Below are 26,351 nucleotides of genomic sequence, written 5' to 3'. Positions count from 1 at the left end.
GGGATTAGGCATTACATGGACACTTGCGACAGTCTCTTTTCTGGGAAATGACAGTGGCATCCAGGACTCTACCCAGTTCAATAACTGTACTGAGAGGAAGGCACTCTGGGTCTGCACTATTCAGTACACCTCCCAGTTTTGAGGTCCTAATGTAGGTGCTGATCTAAAATAATTTACAATCAATCCAGAGTTTTAAGGGAGTCACGTGGTTCAAAGACATTTGCATTTCCCTGCCTAGCAGGTGACGCAAGGGACCAATAGAGCCATCTGCTTTTACACTGCCCTAAAAAAATAAAGACTGGAAGAAGGAGGGACTCTTCAGGTCTTCCCACAGCTTTCAAATAAGTCAGAGGAGGAGCAATTTGAACAAGGAAGGAGATTTAGTTGATTCTCTCATTTAGTTTCTGACAAATTCACAGAGACAGGGATGAGCATCCTGTAATTTACATTAAGCCATGAATTAGTTGGCCAAATTCCACACATTAGCTTCAATGGAGTATATGGGTATAAATAAATGCAATACCTAACACCAAGTATTGTAAATGTTAAGGCCAGAAGGGACAATTGGAGCATTTAGTCTGACCTCTTGCAGGCCACAGAATTTCATCCAGAAACTCTTGTGTTGAACCCACTGATGACATATGGTGTATGAACATAATTAAACTAATTACTAGTTATATGCATTAGATTATTTAAAGCCTATTTGGTTATTAAATATTTTTATTACTGAGGTTTAACAATTATGCATATATGCATATAGTTGCTGCTCCAAGAGACATTGCAGTTAGATTGAGTAGATTAGTTACTCCATATTAAATGATTATCAATTATTGGTTTGGGATTTTATAATTGGTGATTGCAAATCTATTTATTGATGAGTAGCCACTGTATTGGATATAGAAAAAAATAATAATAAACCCACATTAAGCAACAGACTTACTTCCTTATCCGAAGTTTCTTTTTGCTACATCAGCATCATAGAAACACATCTATTATTGCTCCTCTGGCACAATGGAACTCTCAACAATAAGAGTAAAGCACGCGCGTGTGTGTGTGTTCGTTCCGAGACTGTGCAACAAACTTTCCCATGAACTAAGGAACAACACCAACCTCACCACACTCCGCTCTGAGAACAAGGTGCATATCTTTGATCTTGCCTTCTCTAACATAAACACATTGCAATAGGCATATGTATTTAAAAAAAACCCACCAAAACAAAACTCTCCACTAGGGAGAGGATGAGAGAACAAACATGTGACAGATATATAGTCATATTGCTTAATACACTACTGAAAGGTACTCAGATACTACAGTGATGAGCATGATATAAAAACCTATATAGAACAGAAAAAATTCAAAGGGTAAAGTAACTGATTATCAAAATAGAATCATACATAAATAAAAACTGCTGATAAAGCAGCACTACAGGAGCACTCATTATGTATCCTTATACAACCAGAAGTCTTCCATTTCTGCTGTCATTTAAAAATTGAGTGTAGCAAACCTGATCAACAATGTCGTTCACTTTATCCCGTTCGCAGTCCAGAATCACTCGTCTTTCCTTTTTCACCTCCAGATCTTGAAATAGTGAACGGTAAGTTTCATCTTTTCGGTCATTGTTAATATTTCCTACATTGATAGCAGTCACTTGCCATTTCTTTTCAGCAGCAGAATCCAGGACCGCTTGCAATGTTGATAAGCCTGGTAAGAGGTGAAAGACAACAAATAAAGTCGCAAGAATAACACAGGCCCATAACATGTGAATTGTAGCTAATTTATTTTAAAGACCACTCAGTAACTTGTGTGGCTGACAAACAGAAAAAGACAGCTGTGACAGAACTCTCCTGAAAAGGTGATGTACCTGGCCCTGATCCTCCATGCCTTGTGCACACACAACTTCCATATAGGTCATTACAAGGAATACAGGATTGGACCCTATAAACAATTACATTTTGTTTTTGCTTCAGCTGGCTTCAGGAAGAAATTGTATCACCCTACAATAAAAGCTTCCAATGCATTTGGGAGATACTCTACTTTTCATAAGAGGCCTTTTAGGAGAAAAATGATCCAATTACAGCAGCGACATCTCTTGTTTATTACTAAATGCTATTGAACTGTTTACTTTCCCATGCTTTAGTGGCAATTCATTTAAAGCCTGATCCTGATCCCAGTGTCATTGAGGTCAAGGCAAAACTCCCAGTTACTTCAGTGGTGCTTCTTGAGCCATTATTTCTGTTGACTAAAGTAATAACCCCAGTTATAGAAGATCTGATTAAATGCTTTTCTTTCTAACCCTAAACAGTTTCAGTACTAACACCTCACAAGCAAATTTTACAGATGTCTGATGTTATTTTATTTTATTTTGGAAGGACATGGAATCTTGATAGAGAGATGGATTCTGAGTACAATTTCAACAGCTAACAATATCCTGTAAGATCAGTAGAAATGTTAATGGTTTACATTTCTCTTACACAAAGTAAAGGAGAACAGAATAAAGAGAGATATGATTCAGTGCAAGTAATGAAAGCCTACCCTGAAATAAACACTATTTCTCCAACTGCCAGCAGTGAGTGAGAATTATCAGCTATAAATTTTACCCAGAGAATCCCAAAAGGAGTGTTCTAGGATGGCATATAGTATTTATCTCAAGTCAGTAGATTTTTCACAACCACACTGGTGTCTGTGTATAGTTTATCTACCATAAAACCTGAGTAGTCATTTCTGATTTGTGTAAATAAACTGAGCCATGCATTTTCTTTGAGACAAGTTTCTGCCACAATATGTAAAGAAAGTTTCACACATTACTCTCATTAACAATAACAGCAGTTACACACATAGTTGGACAAGGAACACCATGAGAATTAAATTTGAATTGTAATTTGCAAATGGTTCATTAAACTAAGACCAATAGACTTTTAACAATTAATTTTGACACTTTGAAAATGTTAATGATATACAAGATTGGTCACCATCATTTCAGACTTAAACCTCTACATTCATTGACTCCTGAAAACAACTGTAGATCTTTACATTGTGTGTGGGACATTTTTTATTTTTTGATGGATGTTGGCTTTTTCAAAAAAGATATAGATATCTTATCTAAAAATCAAATTAACAGACTCTAAAACAGATCAGGGCAGGTCAGCAAAACCAGAATCATTGTCCTAGCTCACATTTTGCAGCTTGCAGTCCTTCCACGTCTTTAAACTATACACTTTCTATGTGCTGGCAAGAATTTTAGTTGGGCATGGTTTGAATATATATTGTTATTTGCAATATATTCCCATGCATCTTTGCTCACAAAGGTTTCTATGCTTTAAACTTAGGTGTAGACTTGTTAAATCTCCCTTAATAAATAGAATCTTCCTTGGGAGACTCCCTCTTTTTAGTGCCTTCTCCACGGATCCCACGTGGCAGCTTGGACCTCTTGTTTTTCTTATGGGCAGGCTCAATAAAGGGCCTCATGCAATAGATTGCATCCTTAAAGAACCACAGATTAAAGAACAGCCACAGCAAGGTCCCTACACAATTAGGGGTAACAGGGACAGCAGACCCTGGTGGTGGGAATGGGTCACTGCACCTCAGTAAATTAAAGCAGCAGTACCAGGAGTGCAACATGGTTTCCAAGTGGGAGTTGGTCAACAGAGAAATGAAAGTGGCTCATTCACCCGAGAGCAGGACTCATGGTCCAAAAGGATTACATGACGTTATGGGAAAGGCAACCACAACTGAAACAACAGAGGGAATTTTAAGACAGTGGGGGAGGGCAGAATTTTCCTGGCTGGCATTTGGCCAGGACACTTGGGTTTACACCCCAATCCTTTCTGACCTCTTCAGTGAAACCCCACAAGATATTTAACTTCCCTCCCATACACACACACTGTGTAGCATAGTTTTATGTTACACTGGATAGATTATACTTATATATATTTTTTAAAAGGTTTGATCCAACTTTAGTGCCTTTTGCATTGGCTTTGATTTGCACATGAAAGATGGCTAGGTCCAACAAGGGACACAAAGTTGAGCTCCCTCATCATCAATAGCTGCCTCCAAGGGGCTTTCAGATTGTTATAAACTGATGTAAAGAGCTGCACAGACGAAGCCATTTGCAGTACACAACAAGACATTTTACTTGTCCTGCAAAATTCAGGAACTACATCTACTTGGACCTTATCTATTAACTATGTACATAGAGATTTAGACTTCTCTCATAACACAAGTCACTCCCATGGCCTCCTCTACTTTTAAGGAAAAATCATAGAGTATTTATGATTGACCTAGAGAGAAAGAGAGGGGAGAAAAAAGGGTGGTGATTTTTTCATTCAAATGGATAAATGATTCAGGTTGTTATTGCACAGTCATCAAAATGCAAATTAGGGTATTGATTCATACATGAAATCTCGAGATTTCTGGCCCTTCAGCCTTAAGAGGTGTTTGATAACCCACTTTCGTGACACTTATACATGTAGAACATTATCACCTCTGATGAGACTCAGACAATGTTCATTCCATGAAATCCTTCTGAGTAAATGTAGCAAATGACATTTTCCCTCAATGAGTTTAGTTTTTGGAGCAAGGAGATGGTTACATATGGACATATATCTGACATATTGTCCCTATTACTGGACGTGTTTATGTTGACATTGCATAGCTGTTAGGGTGGCCCCAAGTGCAAAGAGAGAGTGCATGAGGCCTAGTTCTAGTATATTAAATCTTCAAGTACTAATTCAGAACTTGGGGAAAAACACTTCTGATCCTCAAGTGCTCATAATGAGCACAGATAGTTCAGTGATCTTTTGAATGGGAGGACTAAATGGAGGCAATTGCATAAAATGTCAGATTGGCATTTTCTTTTTTGAATTAGTAATTTGGCTGCAGATAGAATCCTCTAACACTGTCTCCGTTCTCCTTACAACCTAGGCAAACTCTAGCTACTACCACTCAGTATTACAGACAATGCACACACACACACACAAAAGGGTATAGAAGGTAGAAAACACTAAAAAACAAGATGTGATTAATCCATATGAGAGCAAGTACTGTACTAAATAATGGTCTGATCCTTAACGGTGAATGGAATGGGATGTGAGAGAGCTCAGCACTTCACAAGATTGATCCCTAACAAAGGTACTGGAGCTGTAGTAATAAACTCACTGTTGCAGAATAAGTAATTGAATTGTAATTGCTATTAGTTCACTTTATTAATGTTTTATCTCTTTCCACAGTAGAAGAAAACCTATAGACACCTCCTTGGCACTGGTTACTGAGGTGATGGTGTTTTGAGCTGAAAAATGGCTTTTCCTCACATAAGGTCCAATTTTGCCACATTTATTGACATTGAGAAGTACTTGACTCTGCAGGTAGCTCCATTAAAATCAATGAGAAAAACTCCAGGAGTAATACATTTTGAGTAGTGTTGCAGATTCATGCCCCTAGAGATTTACAAATGGCACCTATCACCTTCCCTACTTGAGTGCCTTAGGGTTTGGGTGAAAAAACAAACAAAAAATGGCAAAACCAAAATGTGGCAATATATAACTATTTCACTTAGTTATTTACTCCTTTCAGTACAGCTGACAGTAAGATGTACTGTAGAAATGGGTGCTTTGAAGAATTTTCCTAAATAGAAATCACATACAGTGTATTGGCACACACTGCAATGCTAGCTGATTGAATAAGCTATTTGCCCTTTCTGCAAAGACAAAGAACGTTTCTGATTCAAATGTGAACTTGAAGAGAATCTGAGAGAAGTCCAAATTCAGGGATCATACTGCATGACATGAAGTCATTTTTAGAGGTCATATGAGAGCTTTACTTTACCTAACTGCAGGGCTTAAAAAACAACAAAAACATAAACGTGCCTTGAAGAAGCCCCTTTTGATTTTTTTGAGCAACACAATGCAGACCAGACCAGTGGAAGGTGGTGACATTTGAAGGTGAGTAGGTAAAACCCACTGCACTGCTTGATAAAAAATGGTATGCCAGGGTAAATTTGAACTATCCTTTAAATCTAACTACATCTTGACCATTTTCTGCACATTTATTTACGGCAAGGCAACCCTAAGCAAAGTTTTTGGTCCATGAACATACTGAAGAACCACCACACACTCGCTTTCAAAGATAGAGGACAAAATGAAAACAGAAAGAAGATGAAGAAAAAGTAAGGAGCACTTGGAGACAAATAAAAAAGTGGAATTCCAACAAAGATAGTCAAAAACCTTCCCATTTTCAACTTTGTATAAAACCCCCAAATACAATTAATTAACATACCTGCCACCTTCCAACTTTGCAAATTGTTTGTTTTGATTGTATAAAATGAGTACTGTAATAAAAATAATCTTGAAAGGAGATAGGAATTGTGCAGGACATGCCTGGAGTGAGTGGGTCATCTGAGCCATGGGTAGTGGACTTTTGATTTGGTACTGTAAGTCAAACTCAACAGAGGGGGAGAGGAAAGGGTTGTGTCTAGAGTGCTAGAGCTTTTTCTTTAGTTCCTGTTTTTCTCTGTGATCCCCACTTACAGCTTCTGCACCCTGTGTGAAGTGACTCTGTGGGACTGAACCATACCTTGATGCCCTTGACTACCACCAAGTCTAATTGGACCTATGAGTGGTGTTCTAGGTGGATGGGATTTGTGATGAGATGAAGTTCTGGATCCTCATAAATTGGACAATTATTGTTTGGAACTATGAGACTGCAGCAGTGAATTATATGTTGGGGGATTTGCATTTAAAGTTGCTGTTTGGTAGAAGAAATGAACTGACTGAAATTTGGTTTAGTTCTCTAACTTTAATTGGTATGGCACGTGTAACTTTAATGTTCTAATTTTTTAAAAAATAGAGAAATGTTAAGATGCATTTTTTCTAAAACACTTACATTTTAAAATAAATTTTCTATTGGAACTATTTTCCAAAGACATTATTACACTTGCATCAATGCTTATTAGCACATGTCCATAATTCTATTATATACTGCAACTATTTCATTCTCAATTAAACACATTTATTCTTTGACCATATACAGCAGTCAGATAAGCTTCTTTTCCTGAGACATGAGTTTTATATTGTTAAAGTGGCACAAGAGGAAAAATATTTCTCCTTGCTCTGCTTGTCTTTGTAATATTGCTTTAGCATTTCAATTAGGTACATCTAGCAAAAACTATACTGATAAGTTGTACTGTATCTTACCTCTGTCACTGTCATATAGATATGCAAACTTGTTCCACTGATAGTATTCAATCAAGCTAAGAAGAGCTCCCTTGAGGTCAGGTCTCATCTGAATGACAAATGGGTGTGTCCCATCAGTCGGAAAACTGGGAGTTATGAAGGAGACGTGAAGAGTTCCACAAAATGATGTTATGGTATTTACTGACTTCTTGTCATAGAATCCAAAAATTGCGAAGACGCCTCTTGAAAACTGGGAGCAGACTAGAAGAGATAGAAACAAAGAAAGATCAATTGTGTGAAACAGCATGGATTTGTAAAAGTTTGTTTGAAACCTATTACATATTTATGTTCTACAAACATGTACACTCACACACTTTAATTAATGGAGAAAGACAATATTTCTAGATATAATATATCTCATATTATTAATCACTAACAAAACTTGATATACCAAAAGCTATCTTAAAACATGATACAATGTAATAATGTATTATATGGTTTACACTCATAAAATAATTATTTCAGAAAGGAAACGTAACGGCTGATTTATAAATTCCATGTATATTGTAAAAAACAGTATTCCAAGCACAAAAGCAAGCTGGAATTTATTTCTTTAAAAATTGATAATTTCCTGTCTGACTATAGCACAATTATGGAAATTGCTACTTTTTATCCTATTAAATACAATCTGGTTTTGGTGACAAGGCTTTTTTAGACTTTTTTTCTTACAAAACACCTTAAACAAATACAGTTTCCATTTGTCCTGCTTGAGGAAATTGCAAATTCAAAACTACACACCAAACACACAAAACAGCAAACATAGAAAACAGGAGGATAGAGGTAGTGGCACTGTATATTGTTGTGTTCTAGTGCATTATTTAATTAAATGTTTAATATCAGCTTTTTAGGACTCAGCAAAAACAGGTCTTCTGGATAACACTTGAGGTCACATACAAGAAAGAATAATCTCTTGGGTGTAAATAATATGCTGATTATTCATTTTTTTAATCACCGCTACAGACAATTCAAGCCAATAACAATGCTGATCACTGCAGCCTGGGTAAACATCGATGCTTTCTGGGTCATTCTGTTCATTGAAACTGCAAATGTCGAATGTGTAGAAGAATATATGGTTCTGTTTACTAAAACTGGGGAGAGGAGGAGAATAAATGAAATATTCATTCTGCATCTGCTGTGTTATCCCTGAACATCTGTGTTATCTGACTCACATTTCTCCTCTCTGCTTTCATGGTCTGTATGTAGTCAACTGAAATAGTAGGCAGATCCGTCTAGAGCATATGCCCATTAATCTTGACTGCAGTCCTTCAACACAATGTGCTGAGATCTGCTCTCAACTGAATTTATGTAAATCTGGTGTGTAACAGAAGATGATGTTGCCCAAGTATTAATTATGATGATAAGTGACCACAGAGACTATATTTTAGGGCAGTGATACTCAAACCCAAACCTCAGTGGTTCAGAAGCCAAATTAGCAATCAACATTACCCAAAAATAAGAGTAGTGTGAATTCATTGTTTCATTTACTATAGTACTATATATTCATATTTAAACTGTATGTCAGGGGAAATATTATATATATTACATACATACATATATACACATACACACACCTCTACCTCGAGATAACTCTGTCCTCAGGAGCCAAAAAATCTTACCGCGTTATAGGTGAAAGCATGTTATATCGAACTTGCTTTGATCCACTGGAGTGTGCAGCCCTGCCCCCCCAGAGCACTGCTTTACCACGTTATATCAGAGTTCATGTTATATTGGGTCGCGTTATATCGGGGTAGAGGTGTGTATATGTGTGTATACATATATATAAGTATAATATATATATATATATACAGCAAAATGACTGACCAAGTACTATTATTTTATCAACTACAATTGGTAACATAGTAAAGCATCTTGATTGGTTAATAATTAAATCACACATGATAATTAATATCATGTGCTGCAAAGAGTCAATGAAGCCACATTAAAGAGCCACTTGGGTCTGGCGAGCCTCAGTCTGAGTATCACTGTTTTGGGGCATATGTGGAGGGGTAGAATTAAGGTTGAGTTAATTTCAGAATTAACTGACTTCTCATTGATTTGTTTCTCAGACTTTGACTAGTATTAATGAAATGTTTTCTATTTTTAATTTTCTTGGTGTCACAAGCTAGCTGGCCCTTTAAGGCAAGCCAGGCTCACCTTTGCCTGTGACCAAGCAGCTAACCTCCATCTGATGGTAATATGACAACTTAATGATAATTAGTGATCCAATCTGTGAAAGGGTTAGGAAAAGATTATACAAATAGAGAGGAGAACTCAGTTAGGGATTGTGTTGTATGGGTTAGGAGCAGGAATATTGAGGTGGCAGAAAAGACTTGGGAAATACATGGGGTTTCAAGTTCTCCATAGCTAAACCAAAAGATTGATCTTTACAAAAAGGATAGCTACAAAGGAAAGGAAACCGTATCTGTATGGAGAACAAATAGATATAGTTAAAAGGTTTAAATTCCTAGGACTAATATATGATACTAAATTATTTTGGAAAGAACATATAGACTATGTTAAAGATAAATGCAAAGGAAGGATCAACCTATTTAAAAGTATTGCTGGAACTAATTGGAAAGCAGATAAGAAAAAACATTACTGATGGTATACAGAGCCTTAATCAGACCAGTTATCGACTAAGGCTGCCAAGCTTTTTGGGTGGGCAACAAAATCAGCACTTTAAAAATTAGATTTAATACAAGCACAAGAACTATGAGTTGTGCATGGTGCATTTATTACAACACACACATGTGCTACAGATAGTTGCTAGTGAAATGCCCGTTACACCACAAATGAAATTATTGGACCTACCTTTCTGGGCCAAAGTTAATGGGAATTGCGAAGATGGACGTACCAGATAAATATATGAAGATTGTTGGGAATTCAATAGGCAACCTATAGCACACAATGTTAGCGCTCCAGCTGCCATCTGAGTGAATGTGGAGTTGAAAGACAAGGAAAAGTTGAATGAAGTCAGAACTGTTAGTCATGGGAAAAATAGTTATGGATGGAAATTAACATGTCTAAATGTGGATTTAGATTTATTTTATAAATTTGTGTGTAAAAAGGAGACAATAGGTATAGAAAATGAAGTATACCAGTATATAGATCAAAAGTGGGGTTGTTTTGTCAACTATATATAAGTGGGTCCAAAAAAGGGAAAAAAAAACCTAAGACGACTAGGGACAGCATATTGTATATGAAAATTAGGAATTAGTACATCTAAAAGAACATCCAATTTTGTAGCTGTCATGACAGCTGAACTAGTAATAACAATGCTGGTGTTAAACTGGATCTGGGATGTATGCCCAGCAGTGGTGGTCATTTTTTTGGACTCAATATCAGGCCTTATGGCAATAAAAAAGGGAGTCTCTGTAAGCAGAAGTGATTTACTCAACTAAATTATATTTCTAACAACAGTACAGATGGGAATACATGTAGCATTAGCCTGCATCCCAGCACATATTGGGATAGCAGGAAACAAAATGGTGGACAAAGCAGCTGAAAGGTCTGTAGGAATGGAAGGACTGATAATAACCTGCAGTAAACTGGAATTCAAAATCCTAGTACAGAAAAAATTAAAAGAAAAATGGCAAAAAAATTGGATCAATGAAAAAAAAAGAGGAAGAAGATGTTTTTTGAATTTCGTTCTGGAGTTGAGAATAGCGACATCCTTCAGGGCCTGCATAGGAAAAATGAATTGATTTTGTTTACAGTACTAACTGGCCATTATGGTTTAAACAAAAATATTTTTGAATAAACACAAAGATGGATTATGTGCATGCTGTAAAATAAAAGATGTTAAATTTTCTCTTATATGGGTACATGAGGGTTGAGAAAGAAAGGGAAAAGTTTTCTGAGGAATTTAAATGGCTCAAGGTAACAAAAGTTACATTATGTTATTTAGTGAAAATATGAGAGAAATGGGGTAGTATTAGAAAGCAGTTGCTACATGATCTGAAAGACACAGGGCAGCACGAGAGAAGATAAACTGCCCAGTATTTAGGAATTATAGTTGGTGGTGGCTCTAGACTATCCAATCAAGTCTACTTCACCATGGGGACGGAAAAAAAGAACAAGAAAAAGGGATGGAGAGGCTGCAGAGAAGTAGGGTTGCCAGGTGGCTAGTTGAAAAGGGTGCTGGTGGTGCTGACCAGGAAGCTAAAAGTCTGGTCAGCACAGTGGAGCTATGGCAGGCTCCCTGCCTGCTGTAGCTCCGCACAGCTCCAGGAAGCAGTGGCATGTCCCCCCTCTGGCTCTTAGGTATAGGAGCAGCCAGGGGGCTCCACATGCTGCCCCCGCCCCAAGTGCCAGCTCCACAGCTCCCATTGGCCAGGAACCTCAGCCAATGGGAGCTGCAGGGCAGCGCCTGTGGATGGGGCAGTGTGCAAAGCCGCGGCTACGCCTAGGAATCAGAGGTGGGGACATGCTGCTGTTTCCGGGGGCTGCTTGAGGTAAGCGTCACCCGGAGCCTGCACCCCTGACCCCCTCCCGTGCCCCCAACCCCCTGCCCCAGCCCGTATTCCCCTCCTGCCCTCTGACCCTCGGTCCCAGCCCAGAACCCCCTCCTTCACCCCAAATCCCTCATACCCAGCTTCACACCAGAACCCACATCTCCAGTCCATCCGTCCCCCGCACCCCAACCCCTGCCCCAGCCCTGAGCCCCCTCCTGCACCCTGAACCCCTCAGCTCCAGCCCAGAGCCCCCTCGTGCACCCCAAATCCCTCATCTCAGGCCCCAACCCAGAGCCCTCACCCTCTTCCGCATCCCAACCCACTGCCTCAGCCCAGAGCCGCCTTCTACCCCTGAACTCCTCATTTCTGGCCCCACTTTGGAGCCTGCACCCCCCAGCCTAAGCCCTCACCCCCTCTTGCACCCAGACCCCTGAGCCAGCCCAGTGAAAATGAGTGAGTGAGGGTGGGGACAGTGAGTGACAGAGGAAGAGGGGATGGAGTGAGTGTGTGTGGGGGTGCCTCGGAGAAGGAGTGGGGCAGAGGCAGAGCCACGGAGGAGGGGAAAGGCAGGGCAAGGGTGTTTGGTTATGTGTGGATAGAAAGCTGTCAACCCTACAGAGAAGGCAGGACTCTGCTATAGGTAGGAAAACCCACAGTGAGCAGGGACAAGCTTCTGGGGCTGAGACACCTGAGACAGGACTTAAATAGGCAGGAAGTCAGGTAGGAAGACCCACAGGGGAACAGCACAGGGTCCTGCAGGGGAAGCCCTGAGCTAGGGCCTACAAGGAACAGGGAGATCGCCAGGAGGAGCCGCCAGAGTCCCTGGGGAAGAGAGACCATGAGCAGGAGTGCCGCCAGCTTTTCTGCCGCCCTAGGCAGCGGAAGGTCCCACCGCCAAAATGCTTGCCCCCACCGAGGCAGCGGAAGGTCCCTACACCGAAATACCGCCGCAGTCACAGCCCCCCAAATTGTAGTGCCCTAGGCGACCACCTAGGTCACCTAATGGGTTGCTCTGGCCCTGACTATGAGGAAAAAAACTGCTATGACAACTAGTGATAAATGAAGAACTTTGCAGGGAGGCCATCAGGGAGGGCCAATAAGAACACTTCAGTGGAGCCTGAGAGGGGTGTTAGAATTATTATTTATTCATATACTCATAGATTCTAGGACTGGAAGGGACCTCGAGAGGTCATCGAGTCCAGTCCCCTGCCCTCATGGCAGGACCAAATACTGTCTAGACCATCCCTGATAGACATTTATCTAATCTACTCTTAAATATCTCCAGAGATGGAGATTCCACAATGTTTAAATGGATGTTTAGCTTAGACTTTCAGTTGGACCTTTCGTTACCCCAGAAAAGGACAGAACTTTGTGTGACTTGACTGGAGGGCCGAGCTACAGAAGACCTGGAGAGAGGAAGGTGGCTAGCAGGAGGCACCACAGACGTGGACTGCTTACAGCCTCTCATCCTGACATAAGGGGGAGCTACTGGTAGTGAGTGCACTGCCTTACAACTGTTTTTTAATCAAGGAGAAAAGAAAAGGGAGTATCAAGTATTTTTTCCTTTCTTTTTTCTTTATCATTCTGCCTATCTTGCCTGCCACTCTCTAGTACTGAGAGTCCATCTCTGAACTCTAAAAATGCATACCACTACCATCACCACAGCATCTGAACACTACCGCTATGTCTACACTGCACATCAATGGTTGCTGCAGGTAGGGTGAAAGGCTTTGGCGGGGGGTGGGGTGGGAAGGGAGCAGGAAAAGGCTCTGGCAGCGGGGAGCTGCTGGATTTTTCCCCCACTGCCTCCCCTCTGCCAAAGTCTTTCCCAGCTGCTGGAGCCTTTCCCTGCACTGAGGAAAGACTCCAGTAGCAGGGAAGCAGTGGGACACTATGCTGCTAAAAACAGCAACGTAGATAGGGAAGGCACTGCTCGGGCATATAGAGAACTATGCATATACCCACAGGGTTCAGACGTGTCTTTACTTGCCTAAGCAATACCTCACTGTCTCCACTGCTACTTCTACTCATGCTGAGGGGTGTGCGGAGTATGTACTCTATATACCACTATAAGGGCTGTGCAGTGTAAACGTTTCTAAAGGGAGAAATCCTGACCACATTGACTTCAGTGGAGCCAGGATTTCACTCCAAGTGTACAGATCTCAGAGGTAAAAGTAGAAATGAAAGTAATTAAAGAAAAAAAAATATAAAGACTTCTAAATATCCCTCACTACAGTAAGATGCTGCAGATCTATCAGGGCTAGAACTAAATATATTCCAGTCAGGAATCCCCTTTTCAATACTATAGCATTAGAAATTTCCCATTTCTTCTTCTGATGGGCTGTAAGCTATGGTCTTTAAGCCTGTTATGGGTATAGAACTTAATATTGGCAACTGTTGGAAACATTCCACATTTGGGGGAAGGAATGATATCTCTCTCTGGCAGGTCATTTTGTTTCAGGCTTTTTTTTTTTTAAATAGTTCTTTGAAAAAAATCTCAATGGAATATTAGAAGTAGATGCAGCAAGGATGGATTAGTGGGTAGAACACAGATGAGGTAGTCAAAAGTAACATTACAAATTGCATTTATCCAATGGATCTGCAATTTATCACATGCACATCAATACCACCTGTGGATGGTATCTGTATGTGCCTAAAATCTCCACAACTGCAGTTCATTTCTCAGTAGGTATCTCTGCAGGTTTCTAAGAAAGGCTGTATACTCTCTGAAATTGTCTTCTTATGTTTTAATCTACTGAAACTCCCAGTTCTAGTTACTGCTTTACTACACTTGGTTAATAAGAATCAATGGTCAAAAACAACTAGCTGCTTCCAACACGCGCAAGAACAAAGAATCCCTTAAACTCTGCCAAGTGAAGGGACTGCAATCCTTGCATGGGTCACACAAAGGAGTGGGGTTGGGAAGCTTCTTTAAAGGTTAAAATGTTCCCCACTCCTCTACTGTGCAGCTAAGCAGGGGGCAGTCAGAATCCAACCTGAAAGAAATAAAGCTAGAAAAAAAATATTATGATATCTTCAATGTAGTCTAATATTATCAGTCACACATTGTGTAATGATGTTTGCTGTGCTGTTAGAACTGATTACAAAAGTTATTTAAATGAGTGATATTTAAAGGCAATAAAAATATTCACTTTGAGGCTCATTTACTTCTAGAAGGTTGCACAGATGGGAAAACAGAATTTGCTCCTGATAATCTATATAAACTGTCAAACAGTAGGAAACAGCATACAATTTCAAATGTGAAACTATGTGGTCCAGTCAGAATATGGGTGTCAATTTTAACCCTGGACTACATTTTTCCCCATCCACAACAATTAATCTTACAATTGTATACTAAAATAGCCCACGCCTGTGGTGCTTTCATGCGCAAAACTCCCGTTAAAGATCAATGGGAGGTCATCCATGGAATGCCAGCAAGAGACACATTTACAATATGCTCCTAGACTTGTCACAAGGCAAATGGTCTCAATGATTCTAGGGCATTTGGCCTCTTGGGAGCAGGAGGGAGGAAATGAGGAAAGATGCTCATATGTATATATAAGATGAACCAGTGAATAATGTAAAAACTCTAATTCTTTTTGGCAGAATTCCCACTCTGCAGAGGTCTACAGTGATACTGCTATTGCTGGAGGACATTAGTTTTACAATGGTGAATCACAAGCTGTTCACTGTTATTAGGTTAAATAAATCATGATGATTAGGACTCACAAACCACTGTAACATGAATGATATATTTAATTAAAGACATTATAAGCAACTGCCAGGGTTAATTTCTTTCAAGCTGTCTTATTTTCAAGTTTTTTCTTGTGTATATCCTTTTTGTTAGGACTGGAAAATGGCCTACCTGAAAACATAAAGATTAGTGGAAAGCAAATCCATTATATAACATTTGTGGAGAGTAGTTGTCCATTCTGACACATAAATGCTGATCACTAAAAATGAGGTAAAACAATACAAGGTACTGGAGAAAGAAGAGACCCCAGTAGGTTTTGCTCTCACTCAGCAAAGCATTTAAGTTTGTGATTTAGTTCCATGGAAGTCAACTGAACTTAAGCACATGCCTAAATTTAAATGTGCTAAAACCCTTTGCTCGACTGGGATCTAAAACACTTGGTTCCTCCATTATAATCTCTTGCCTTGACAACTGTAACCATCTCTTCTGGAGCTCCTTACTATTATCATATTGTTCCCCTACAATCTGTCCCAAAATACAACAGCCAAAATTATCATCTTTGACTTTTGGCCAGACTATGTCAACCCTCTTTTTAAAAATAATTTCCACTTGCTTACTGTTCTGAGTTCAAACTTCTTGTCTTCATCTTCAAAGCCCTGCAAAACTCGTATCTTATCAAAACTCAGCTTACATTTTAATATTATCTTTTCCCCTCCTCATCACCTTTTCAATGGCAATTAGACTGTAAGCTCTCTGGGCACCAACTGTCATGATACTTGTTTTTTTTTCCACATTGTTGGGGCTAAATAATAATAATTAAAAAAAAAACAGCTGCAGAAATTATTTTACTCCTATCATTAGTGGCCTGCTTTAAAAAAGACATGTTAAATATACAGTCTACATATTACATTCACTTTGGTCCTTGAATTGAATCCAGTCATTGAAATATCTAACTTTAAAAGAGTCACTGCCGATTTAAGAACTTAAATATGAAAATTCATAATATGAAATTATCAAAAAATGTACATTTGTTGCATTATAAAATGGTCCCAAATGAAGGGTAGTTAAATTTCTTCAGTTCTTAACAAAGTGAACATCTACAGAGGCATAAAGTGAGTCAGAAATGGTTTTCTCAAAGTATGTATGTAGAACAGGTTTCTAGTAATGCCTTTCTAAACCAACATCATCTCCTACATAGAAGAAAGATAAACCTAAATGTCCTTAAAACTCAAAGACAATGTAGGAGGAAAAAAATCCTTGAATTCAGTTAGTAAATGTTCAGTTAAGTTATTGTAGCAGGTGCTTAGCAAGTTAAGGTTGTAATTTGCTTAAATTATAACTCTTTTCCTCATATGTTCCTAACTTTTGAAAATATTCACCTTTTGTGTTGTAAGTTTCTATACTTGGTCTTCACCCAAAGGCAAATATTTTCAGTAAAATCCCTTAATCTGATTTTAGCCTTTTAATGCTCATATTTTGAACATCATAAGCATTAATCTACTGTAATTATATTAGTTTGTTTTGACAGTTTTGTGCTAACTAGACGGGGGTGGAGGGCTTGGCAAAATGTGTTTTTTTGGGGGTATATTCATGGTTAATATGAATTTTTATTTTTAATCTTTTTTTCTGATTTTTATCAGTAAATTTTCATACTAGTACTTTAGGAGGCTCTCAGTGCGGCCGCGGGGCAAGTGGCACCAGATCTCTGCAAGCACAAGATGTGGGGAAGATTGTGATCCTTGTAGGACAGAGCAGAGACTGCCAGCCATAACTGCAAGGAGGAAGATGAGCCCCTGGTCACAGGAAAGGCCACCCCACTGTTGAATGGCTCATGCCCACGAAAAGCCCCCACATTTCAGTTAGTGAGTGGGGCTGTAACAACAGGGCTGCACGGGACTTCCTACAGGTTGACCAGACCGCAAATGTGAAAAATTGGGACAGGGGATGGGGGGGTAATAGGAGCCTATTTAAGAAAAAGACCCAAAAATCGGGACTGTCCCTATAAAATCAGGACATCTGGTCACCCTAAGGGCCACAGAGCTGGTGACCCCGTATCCCTGAACATGCAAGGTACAGGGGAGGTTGCACTTGCCAATACAATTTCAGTGTGTCAGGTAAAATCAATGCATACTGACATTTACCAATTTAAACTGAATCCTGCCAAGCCTACACACACAATTTTATTTGCTATGGAGTCTCTGGCACTAATTGTTGACTGAATCAGAATAATTCCAAGACTAAAATAAGTACATAACTATATATCAATTTTCAGAGCAAGTTATTTAATCATGTCCAATGAAGTAATGATTCCCTCACTTCTAAAGAAAATATGGCACAAGAGTAGAGAAACAGCTTAAAAGGACCAGAAAATAAAGGAAAATGCATGTTGGGCTGAAAAGTTGATAGATGAAGAGGAAGCAGCCAGGAAATGAGAGACAGAATTGAATACCCAATTGGTAATTTCAACAATCATTCAGTTTCTATGATAGGCCATGTTAGAAACAAATGGACATTAGAAGAGAACAACAAACAACAATACACTAAACAAAAGTAGTAAAGAACAATCAAGAACCACAGCTGCCAAAAGAATTCTTAGATGATAGATGCTACATTAGAAAAGCATTATGTGAATAAACTAACAATATGGATTGTTTTCAAAAGCTATCAACCAAATGCAGCCTAGCAGAAAGCATGGGTTTCTTCTCAGCAAGGCTGAAAGGTGAAACATAAAACAATGGCAATTCAGAATCTGAAAACTATTGTAGTTCAGGACAGTACGATCTAGAAATATAGTGGGGGGAATAACTATGCAAAGTATTGACAACCCCAACCATTAAAAACCGTGAGTCAAGCCCCACAAAATAATTAGTTTTTTTTAAAGTTACACATTTAGATTTCTTGCAATTTGCTGTCCAGTCAGCTTAAAGTTCTCAAGATTTTCTCTGCAACCATGAGGGCTAGAAACCTTCTCTTTTATTTTATTTTATTGTAAATGAAGGCTGAGTTTCTCATATAATCTCTAAATTCAAGCAACTGGGCCTTCAGGGGGAAAAAATCACAAGACTGGGGATAAAATTGCAAGGATTGGCAATACTGAATATATAGGCTTAAATTAGACAATTCAAATGATTAAAACTAGGAAGATATGTTGGGGTTGGAGCCTGATTTTCATTTACCCAAAGGCCTACATTTATACTAATTTTAAAGGTCCTTTTATACTGTCAGAACAGTGTAAAGAAGCCTTACTGTGCATCAGAGTCAGGCCCTTACTGTACCTTAGCCCACATCTTTGCATAGTTATCTCGTGCAGAACCAGAGTTGGGTCATAATGAACAAATGCTTTGTATTTTTTTTTCTTTTGCAAATTCTGTGCATGCATCAGATCTTCAACTTTCAACATTATTGTATGAAATGATTACTGAATAAAGCATGGTAAGGAGTGATAAAATTTGACACAGTAAATTCAAATCCCAAACAAAAAAAATGATAATCTACTCAGCGAGGAATTGCACATCTTCCATACATTTCTGTAGAGTTTTCAGGACTATACTGGGCTCATAATTTCCAGTATTATGAATCACAGTGGCTAGACACTTCCTTGAACCCTGGATTCTATGGTCTGGCAACTCTGTTGAACAGTGGAAGTACAAATTTATCAGCCTTCCAAATCTATCTGAAATCACAATATAATTCCTCAAAGCTCAAGTTTAAGCACCTACAGATAACTGACACAAGCTGACCAGAGGCTGCAGAGGCAGATTATTCCCACCTGCCCATCCCCTTTTTTATATATACAAAATTTACTACTATATTTAAATTTGCATTTATTTTTTTCTGCTGATTAAGGCTGATCCTGCAAAATTTTACTCATATGAGCAGCACTTACTTGCACTAATAGTCATTAAGACTACAGGAGAAACAAGATGGGTGAGAGAATATTTTTTAACCTCCTTGTCTCTCTCATATCGTGGGACCAACACAGTTACCAGGGCCGGCTCTAGGCACCAGCAAAACAAGCTGGTGCTTGGGGCGGCACATTTTTAGGGGCGGCATGGTCGGCGCCAGAATGCCGCCCCTGCCACGCCTAAGAATGTGCCCCAGCCACCCTAGCTCACCTCTGCTGCTGCCGCCGCTCACGCACCGCTGCTCACCCTCCCTCCCAGGCTCTGAAACCTGGGAGGGAGGGTGAGATCCTGAGCGACCGTGGCGCGCAAAACAGCTGATTCGGGCGCCGCTGCTCCCCATCCCTCCCAGGCTTGAGAGCCTGGGGGGAGGCGGCAGGGCTGGGGATTTGGGGAAGGGGCAGAGTTGAGGCGGGGCCAGGGGGTGGGGTAAGAAAAAAACAGGGGGGAGGGGGCACGGCCAAAATTGATTTTGCTTGGGGCAGCAAAAATCCTAGAGCCGGCCCTGACAGTTACAACAAACACTGCAAACATCAAGACTACGTGTGAGAGAGTAAAGAGGGCCCAGATGAGTGAAAGTTTACAGGATTGGGCTCTATATTTGAAAAACAATGCCAATAAAACATTCCCTGTTTCTTCTGTAGTAATTTTGCACAGTAACATAAATTTAGACTTGAATCATGAATTCTGTTCGGATTTATGCCTAATAAGTATTCAGTAGGTGTTTCCATTAAAACCATTGTTAATTAAATTGGCATGATCAAGAAGCTATTTCAAAATGAAAAACATTTAAAGAGAGATTGTACTGGGTAAAAGGATATTGTACTGATACTTTAGTTCCAAAACATAAGCTTTTTTTTAAAAGGGAAACAGAAAGCTTTTTACAAAACCTAGAATTAAATGGAACTATTTCTTAATTATTTCATTTATTTATTTTTATGAAAAACCTTTGTTCTTGATTTAAATGCAAACAGTGTAGCTTAGTGCTAATGCATGAGAACTAGGAAGTGAAACAAGTCAATTCCAGGCTGAGAGAAATGCAAGAAGTAAATAAGTATAAAAATTAGGTACTGATTTTATTAACACACCTGCTTTAGTTTTTTTAATCTCTGACTTTAACCTGACCATGAACCTTCTGTTTGAGAAATTTTCTTCCCGTAATGTTACAGGAAATTGATGACAAATATTTCTTATAGAGTTTGCATTTTGCCAGCACCTAAAAATTATAATAAAATTTTAACACTTATACCAGTTTTCATCCATAGTCTTTAAGTACTTGACAAATTATTATCCCCATTTTATAAGGGGAGGAGTGGGTAACTGTCTCAGAGAGGCATAATGATTTATCCAAGGCTATGCTGCAATTCACAGCTGGGTCAAAAATAAAATGTAGGACCCTTGATGTCCAGATCCATGCTTACTCCACTAGGCACTCACTGCTGCTCTTCATTTGAGGGTACTGCAGCTGCATAGTAACCATGAACTTTAGCCCCTAATTTGAATACTGGGAAAATTGTTTTAAAATTATTACATTTATTAAAACAATACTTTTTTTTAATATTATTCATTTATTTACTTTTGAATGCTTGACACACAAGTAATAATACCTCCCCGAAAGCACTGTGTATTTTTGTTTATTGTTTTAAGTAATAATCAAGTATTATGATTGTTATACACTGTTATACAGCTATATTGTATTTTAAAGATATTTCAGAATGAATAATTATTAGATGGAATGTGAATAATTTAGCATGAAATTGATTTTAATATATTGCTTAACAGAAATTGATAAAATTTACAGTTTTCCTGTTTTGACAATTATTGTTATTGATTACATGATAGCTAGTACTTGGTATAAAGATGAATACAAAAATGTTATTTTTGGCCTATGCATATTTTTTGAAATGACTAGTAATGAAACATGGCATAGGAAAGATAAGTTCTACCAGACAAATATCTGAAAATATCTGTTCAATTATAAAATATGTAATGAAGATAAGAGCTGCCAGAAACACTAGTGAGTCAAATGGAATTTCTGTCTTCATGAATTTAAACGGCTGGTCAGGTACAGTTCAGAATGAATATATTTTTTTCTGTGCCAAATTCTTAGCTGATGTAAATCTGAATAGGTCAGTTAACCTGAATGGAGTTATGATGATTTACACCAGATAAGAACGCGATTTTTAACATGACTATTAATACAAACTCTTAAAAGTAACTGAAATGTACTATATTTAATAGAAGAATGTTTAAAGTTCTGTAATCTTGTTTAGTATTGCTGGAAGCATCTTCTTTTCTATATTTCAGTAAACTCACCATCTTTCACAATACCTATGAGATAGTTTTTATGTATAATTGAATGTTTAAAGTCACGTCAACAGACTGAGAAACTAGTTACTGAATGGAAGTGCTTTGTATTAAACTGGCTAGAGACCGTGGTTAGATTTATGAAACCAGTTTCTCACCCCCTGAACTGAAAGGGTCTGGGAGTATTGCCAAAACAGTGTGCACAGCACCTGGCTAAAGCCTCTTATATTGCTCAATAACACCTCAATTCAATAAGAAGGAAACATGGTTGGATTCAGCCCAGTGCTCCTTTGCAGGAAAAATAGTGGCTATGTTACGAGGCTCAGAAATTGAGTTGTAAATCAAAAACTGGTGTAAATCAGAAATCATATGGAATTTGATATGTATGAAGTCGTTTCCCCGGGGAGAAAAAACAGTGGAAAATGTGGAAATGGGCAGTAGCTGTTAGCATTCTTTATGTTTTTGGACTAATGACATCACAAAAATAAAATTGGATTCCAACTTCATGTAAAACTACTTAGTTAATTTTGTGGTGTGTGAAATCTTTTTAAAATATTTTTTTTACCAATTTCTTCCAATCCTTGAAACCAGCAAAAACTTAATGAATCGTGCACATTCTCTTTTTACAATTTCACATGTATAGGAACTGATACTATTACACCAGGTCTATACACAAAGTTATACCAGTTTAATTGATGGTGTGTTTTTAAACTGATTTAGTTAAACTAGTGCAAAGTACTGTGTACATGCTCTTTTGTCTATCTGAACCTGGCTTACATCAGTCTGAACTGATATAAGTGTATCCAAACAAAGTTGCAATTGTTTAACTAAATCAGTTTAAAAGATACTTTCAGTTAAACCAGTGCAATTTTGTGTAAAGCCCTGTGCTTAGGCTACTACTTGGATAAAGGGTTGGGGATACTGTCCGTATGATGTGCCAGTGAAGCCACAGAACAAATGGAAAATGATGATCCACTAAATTCCTACTTGAACACTGACAATTCCAAAGTATGTGTTATTTCTTTAGCTGAGCAAAACTAACATGATGTCAAAAAATATTTACTGTGCATGCAAGCCCAGTGATTCATTTTTACAAAATGAGCTTTTTCATCACAGAGATTGTCTTCATTCTTTAAAAGTTTATCATAAATTAATGGCAATAAACATTAATTAGCATATTTACAAACACTACTTTGTAAATACTATAATAATAAGAAATTATAAATAAATCATTGCAATTTCCTTTGCAAATGTTTCATGCAACTGTATACTCAAATGACAGGTTTCAGAGTAGCAGCTGTGTTAATCTATATCTGCAAAAAGAACAGGAGTACTTGTGGCACCTTAGAGACTAACAAATTTATTTGAGCATAAGCTTTCGTGGGCTACAGCCTACTTCATCGGATGCACAGAATGGAACACACAGAAAGAAGATATTTATACATATAGAGAACATGAAAAGGCGGGAGTAGCCATACCAACTGTAAGAGGCCAGTCAATTACAGTTGGTATGGCTACTCCCGCCTTTTCATGTTCTCTATATGTATAAATATCTTCTTTCTGTGTGTTCCATTCTGTGCATCCGATGAAGTAGGCTGTAGCCCACGAAAGCTTATGCTCAAATAAATTTGTTAGTCTCTAAGGTGCCACAAGTACTCCTGTTCTTTTTGTGTATACTCAAATGTTCAGGATACCAATTTAGTTTAAAAGTGATGGTTTGGGGGCACTTTTTATTAACTGTGTGGTGGGGGCAAAAATCATCCTTTCCTTGTGTCAAATATTATTTTGCATCGAGAAACAATTTTTGATTAAAGCACCAACTAGGAAACATTTCAGTTTTTACTGGTAACATACTAAAAAAAGAATGCATGCTCAAATATCACTAGGTTTTGATGAATTCCTAAGAAAAGTCACCCTGTAACTGTGACTCTCACAATCTGAGTCTCATAATATTTGGTGTATCTCAAAGTCCCAGCTGCTAGAACGAGATTATAATGTGAAATCTCAGCATTTTTTAAGTGAGCTTCTGACTCTTCTGGGTAGGAGAAAAGCTTGGAAATGTGAACCTAAATACCCCAACACCAAAAGGCAATAAAATAAATAAATAAATAACCTTCAAAATGTGTTTTTTATTAATTATTATTATTATTGAGACCTCACTCATGATTTAGGAACACTGGATGTTGGCAATTTTGTGCAGTAAATCAAGTACCCTGGCTCTTGAAGACTAGATTCAGAGGCCACTCAACACAATCTGCCATCCTAGTCAACACTACACTATGCCACCCCCACCCTACTCAAATTAGGCCTCGCTGCTCCTCTGTCATGACTCAGTTTGAGTGAGCGATGTTGCAACTTTGTAGATGGGTTCACAGGGCCACTCAGTTTGGCCCAGCCACCCCTCTGTCATGATGGAAAGGTGGCTGGTCCAAATCTGCCACTCCTGGCAGCTGCCAAGAAATCTGCCACCCTGGGCAGCTTCCTAGCTTGCTTATAGAGATAGAGTGGCCTCTGGCTAGATTATGACTTTAGGTAGATCCCTGAGTAAGAGAAGTTATGCATATTGCACAACCCAAGGAGGCATCTTACAATTCCTCCCCTGCTTCTTCTTTGTTCTAAGGGGTAGTTATTTGGTATATTCCAGCATCAGATTAGACACCCCCGCTCTGGCTTTGTTCTGCTGAGCAGCAACTGGGGAGGCAGGGAGCTAAAGCTGTTTGCCTATGCCCTACCCACCCATCCTTGGGATGGGGAAATAAGCAGGTCTGCAGCACCTGTTTACTCCTACATTTCTGGACTCAAAGACCTGGAAGCTTATGGAAGGATAAATTCAAGCAAACAAGGCATGTACAGGCAACATAGCCCCTATGCTGCAATTGACATAAGGATAAAATAACTGATTTTTTTTCCTGGTCTGAGACTCTCCACGTTTAGACATTGTCCCATCATATAGTTGTAAAGCTCTGAAATTACTCTTACTTAGTTATTAAAAATAGTGGAGCAAGGCTTTATTGAAGGGCAAGCCAGAAAAAGTTGTCATTGTCCAGAAGATTCATACCTTATGCTGAAACATTTTCATTTCAAACATAACAGAAAAGGCAAAGTTCCAGTCTGAAGTGGGTTGGATGAAGAACAGAGTGTGGGGCAGGATTTCATTCACTATTAGATGGATTTAATTGCAGCATCACTACTGCACAGTTAAAAATTCTACTAATAAAAAGAGCTCAGTGCACAGACCTTAGTTTTCAGCATCAGTCTGTTGGGATTTCTCCCATATTTGTGGGTAATTTACATGAGCAGGTCACCTTAATATTAATGGGAGCTTTAATTGCATATATGCTAGGTATTATGGGTGAAAGCTCCAGTATAAGGTGTATACACCTGTTAAGTTCCAATCAGCGTATAGGCCACATGTTAGACCTATGCACAAGGGTGAATTCTACCTTAAGAATAGATTATATGCATAAGAGAGTATATTTTGCTTCAATATTACCTTTGGAGGTAGAAAGCAGGGATAGTACAAAATGGAGAATGGAAAGCATTTGAAATCATCAGTCTATTTCACAACACTATGACAGAGAAAATGCCACACACAGAGCACTATTTAATAAATGAGATGCTGCTTACTGTTTAATCCCATGGATGGTCTCCTGGATATGGTTTGATTTGGCTGAGTAACATCAGACAGCAGCTTGCCTGAAGCAATGGCTTCATTGGAGCCGTGCTCTGATTTTCATATTGAGATGTCTATGCTATTGACAGTTTTGCAGTGTAAAATGTGTATTTCATTGCTTTTAATGAATGTCACTTGTTTTATAATCTCCTTTCTTCTTTATTATCAGAGAATATATCTAGAAAAATATATGGGCCAAATTCTCATATTTCATTCGGTCCTTTCTCAGGCAAAAGTCTCATTCATCTTCGGTGGGAAATTTTGCCTGAATAAAGAATGAGTAAAAATTCAACCCTTACCTCCCTACACTCAAATCTGCAAGTAAAGCTGTCTCTTTCCATGTGGAAGAAAGGCTCAGGCACTAATATACTCTAGAACCATAACCTCTTTCCATAGGTCCAGCAGAGATCTTTCCATTGGTCTAGAGATATACATAAGGGGAGAAGGTTGAGAGTGGACAGGCTAGGGAAGTGGGGGACTCTGTGAGGCATTGTGGTCCTTTTATGTTGCCGGAGAAGAAAATTTGTTCCCTTGTTAAAAAAGACACTTCAGTATTTTTTTTTTCCATAGCCATCCAAACCACTGCAGTGAGTAATACTATTGTAAAATGGAGTGTTTGGGACAATAGCTGATTATTGTAGCACTTTTGTTTCATAAGGAAGGGTTGGCCCTCTAATTTTTGTATAATAGCATAGTACAATAGGTATATAACACCTGTCTTCTATAAAGATACAGGGTCAAATAGTGGCTTTTTCAATGAAAAACAAGTTTCAGCTGAAAACAGAATATTTTTCTGCCCATGTGGGGCATCAGAATTTCTATCAGATTGCGGCCTTTGACTTTTAAATCTCTGTGTTTCTGAATCTGGCTATGGGAAAGATTTTCATGGTTGTGCTTTAGCAGCACATAGCTCTCTGTGCCTCAGTTTCCCCATCTGTAAAATACGAGTAGTATGTCCCTATCTCACAGTGATTCTGTAAGGATAAATTCATTAATAATTACAAGAGGCTTCAATACTGCAGTAAGGAAGGCCACATAAGTATATAGATAGGAAAACAATAGCTTGCCCAGTTGCTGGGCTTAGAGCTAAGGATT

The 26,351-nt window shown here is 38.6% G+C and overlaps 1 protein-coding gene across 6 annotated transcripts in view; it reads right to left on the bottom strand.

Annotated features, from left to right (window-relative positions):
- Positions 1-26,351, bottom strand: part of GRIA2 (glutamate ionotropic receptor AMPA type subunit 2) — a 122,708-nt gene that overhangs the window by 62,023 nt on the left and 34,334 nt on the right. For all 6 annotated transcript variants that reach the window (XM_034770682.1, XM_034770677.1, XM_034770678.1 and 3 more), the window contains exons 3-4: positions 7,188-7,427; positions 1,505-1,701 (exon numbers count right to left, since the gene is read on the bottom strand). In XM_034770682.1, coding sequence (XP_034626573.1) covers positions 1,505-1,701; positions 7,188-7,427 — 437 coding nt within the window. The remainder of the gene's footprint in view (positions 1-1,504; positions 1,702-7,187; positions 7,428-26,351) is intronic.

Source organism: Trachemys scripta, chromosome 5 (genome assembly GCF_013100865.1).
Source record: "Trachemys scripta elegans isolate TJP31775 chromosome 5, CAS_Tse_1.0, whole genome shotgun sequence".
In the NCBI taxonomy this organism is placed as follows: Eukaryota; Metazoa; Chordata; order Testudines; family Emydidae; genus Trachemys; species Trachemys scripta.
This window is presented reverse-complemented; position numbering and strand designations above follow the sequence as displayed.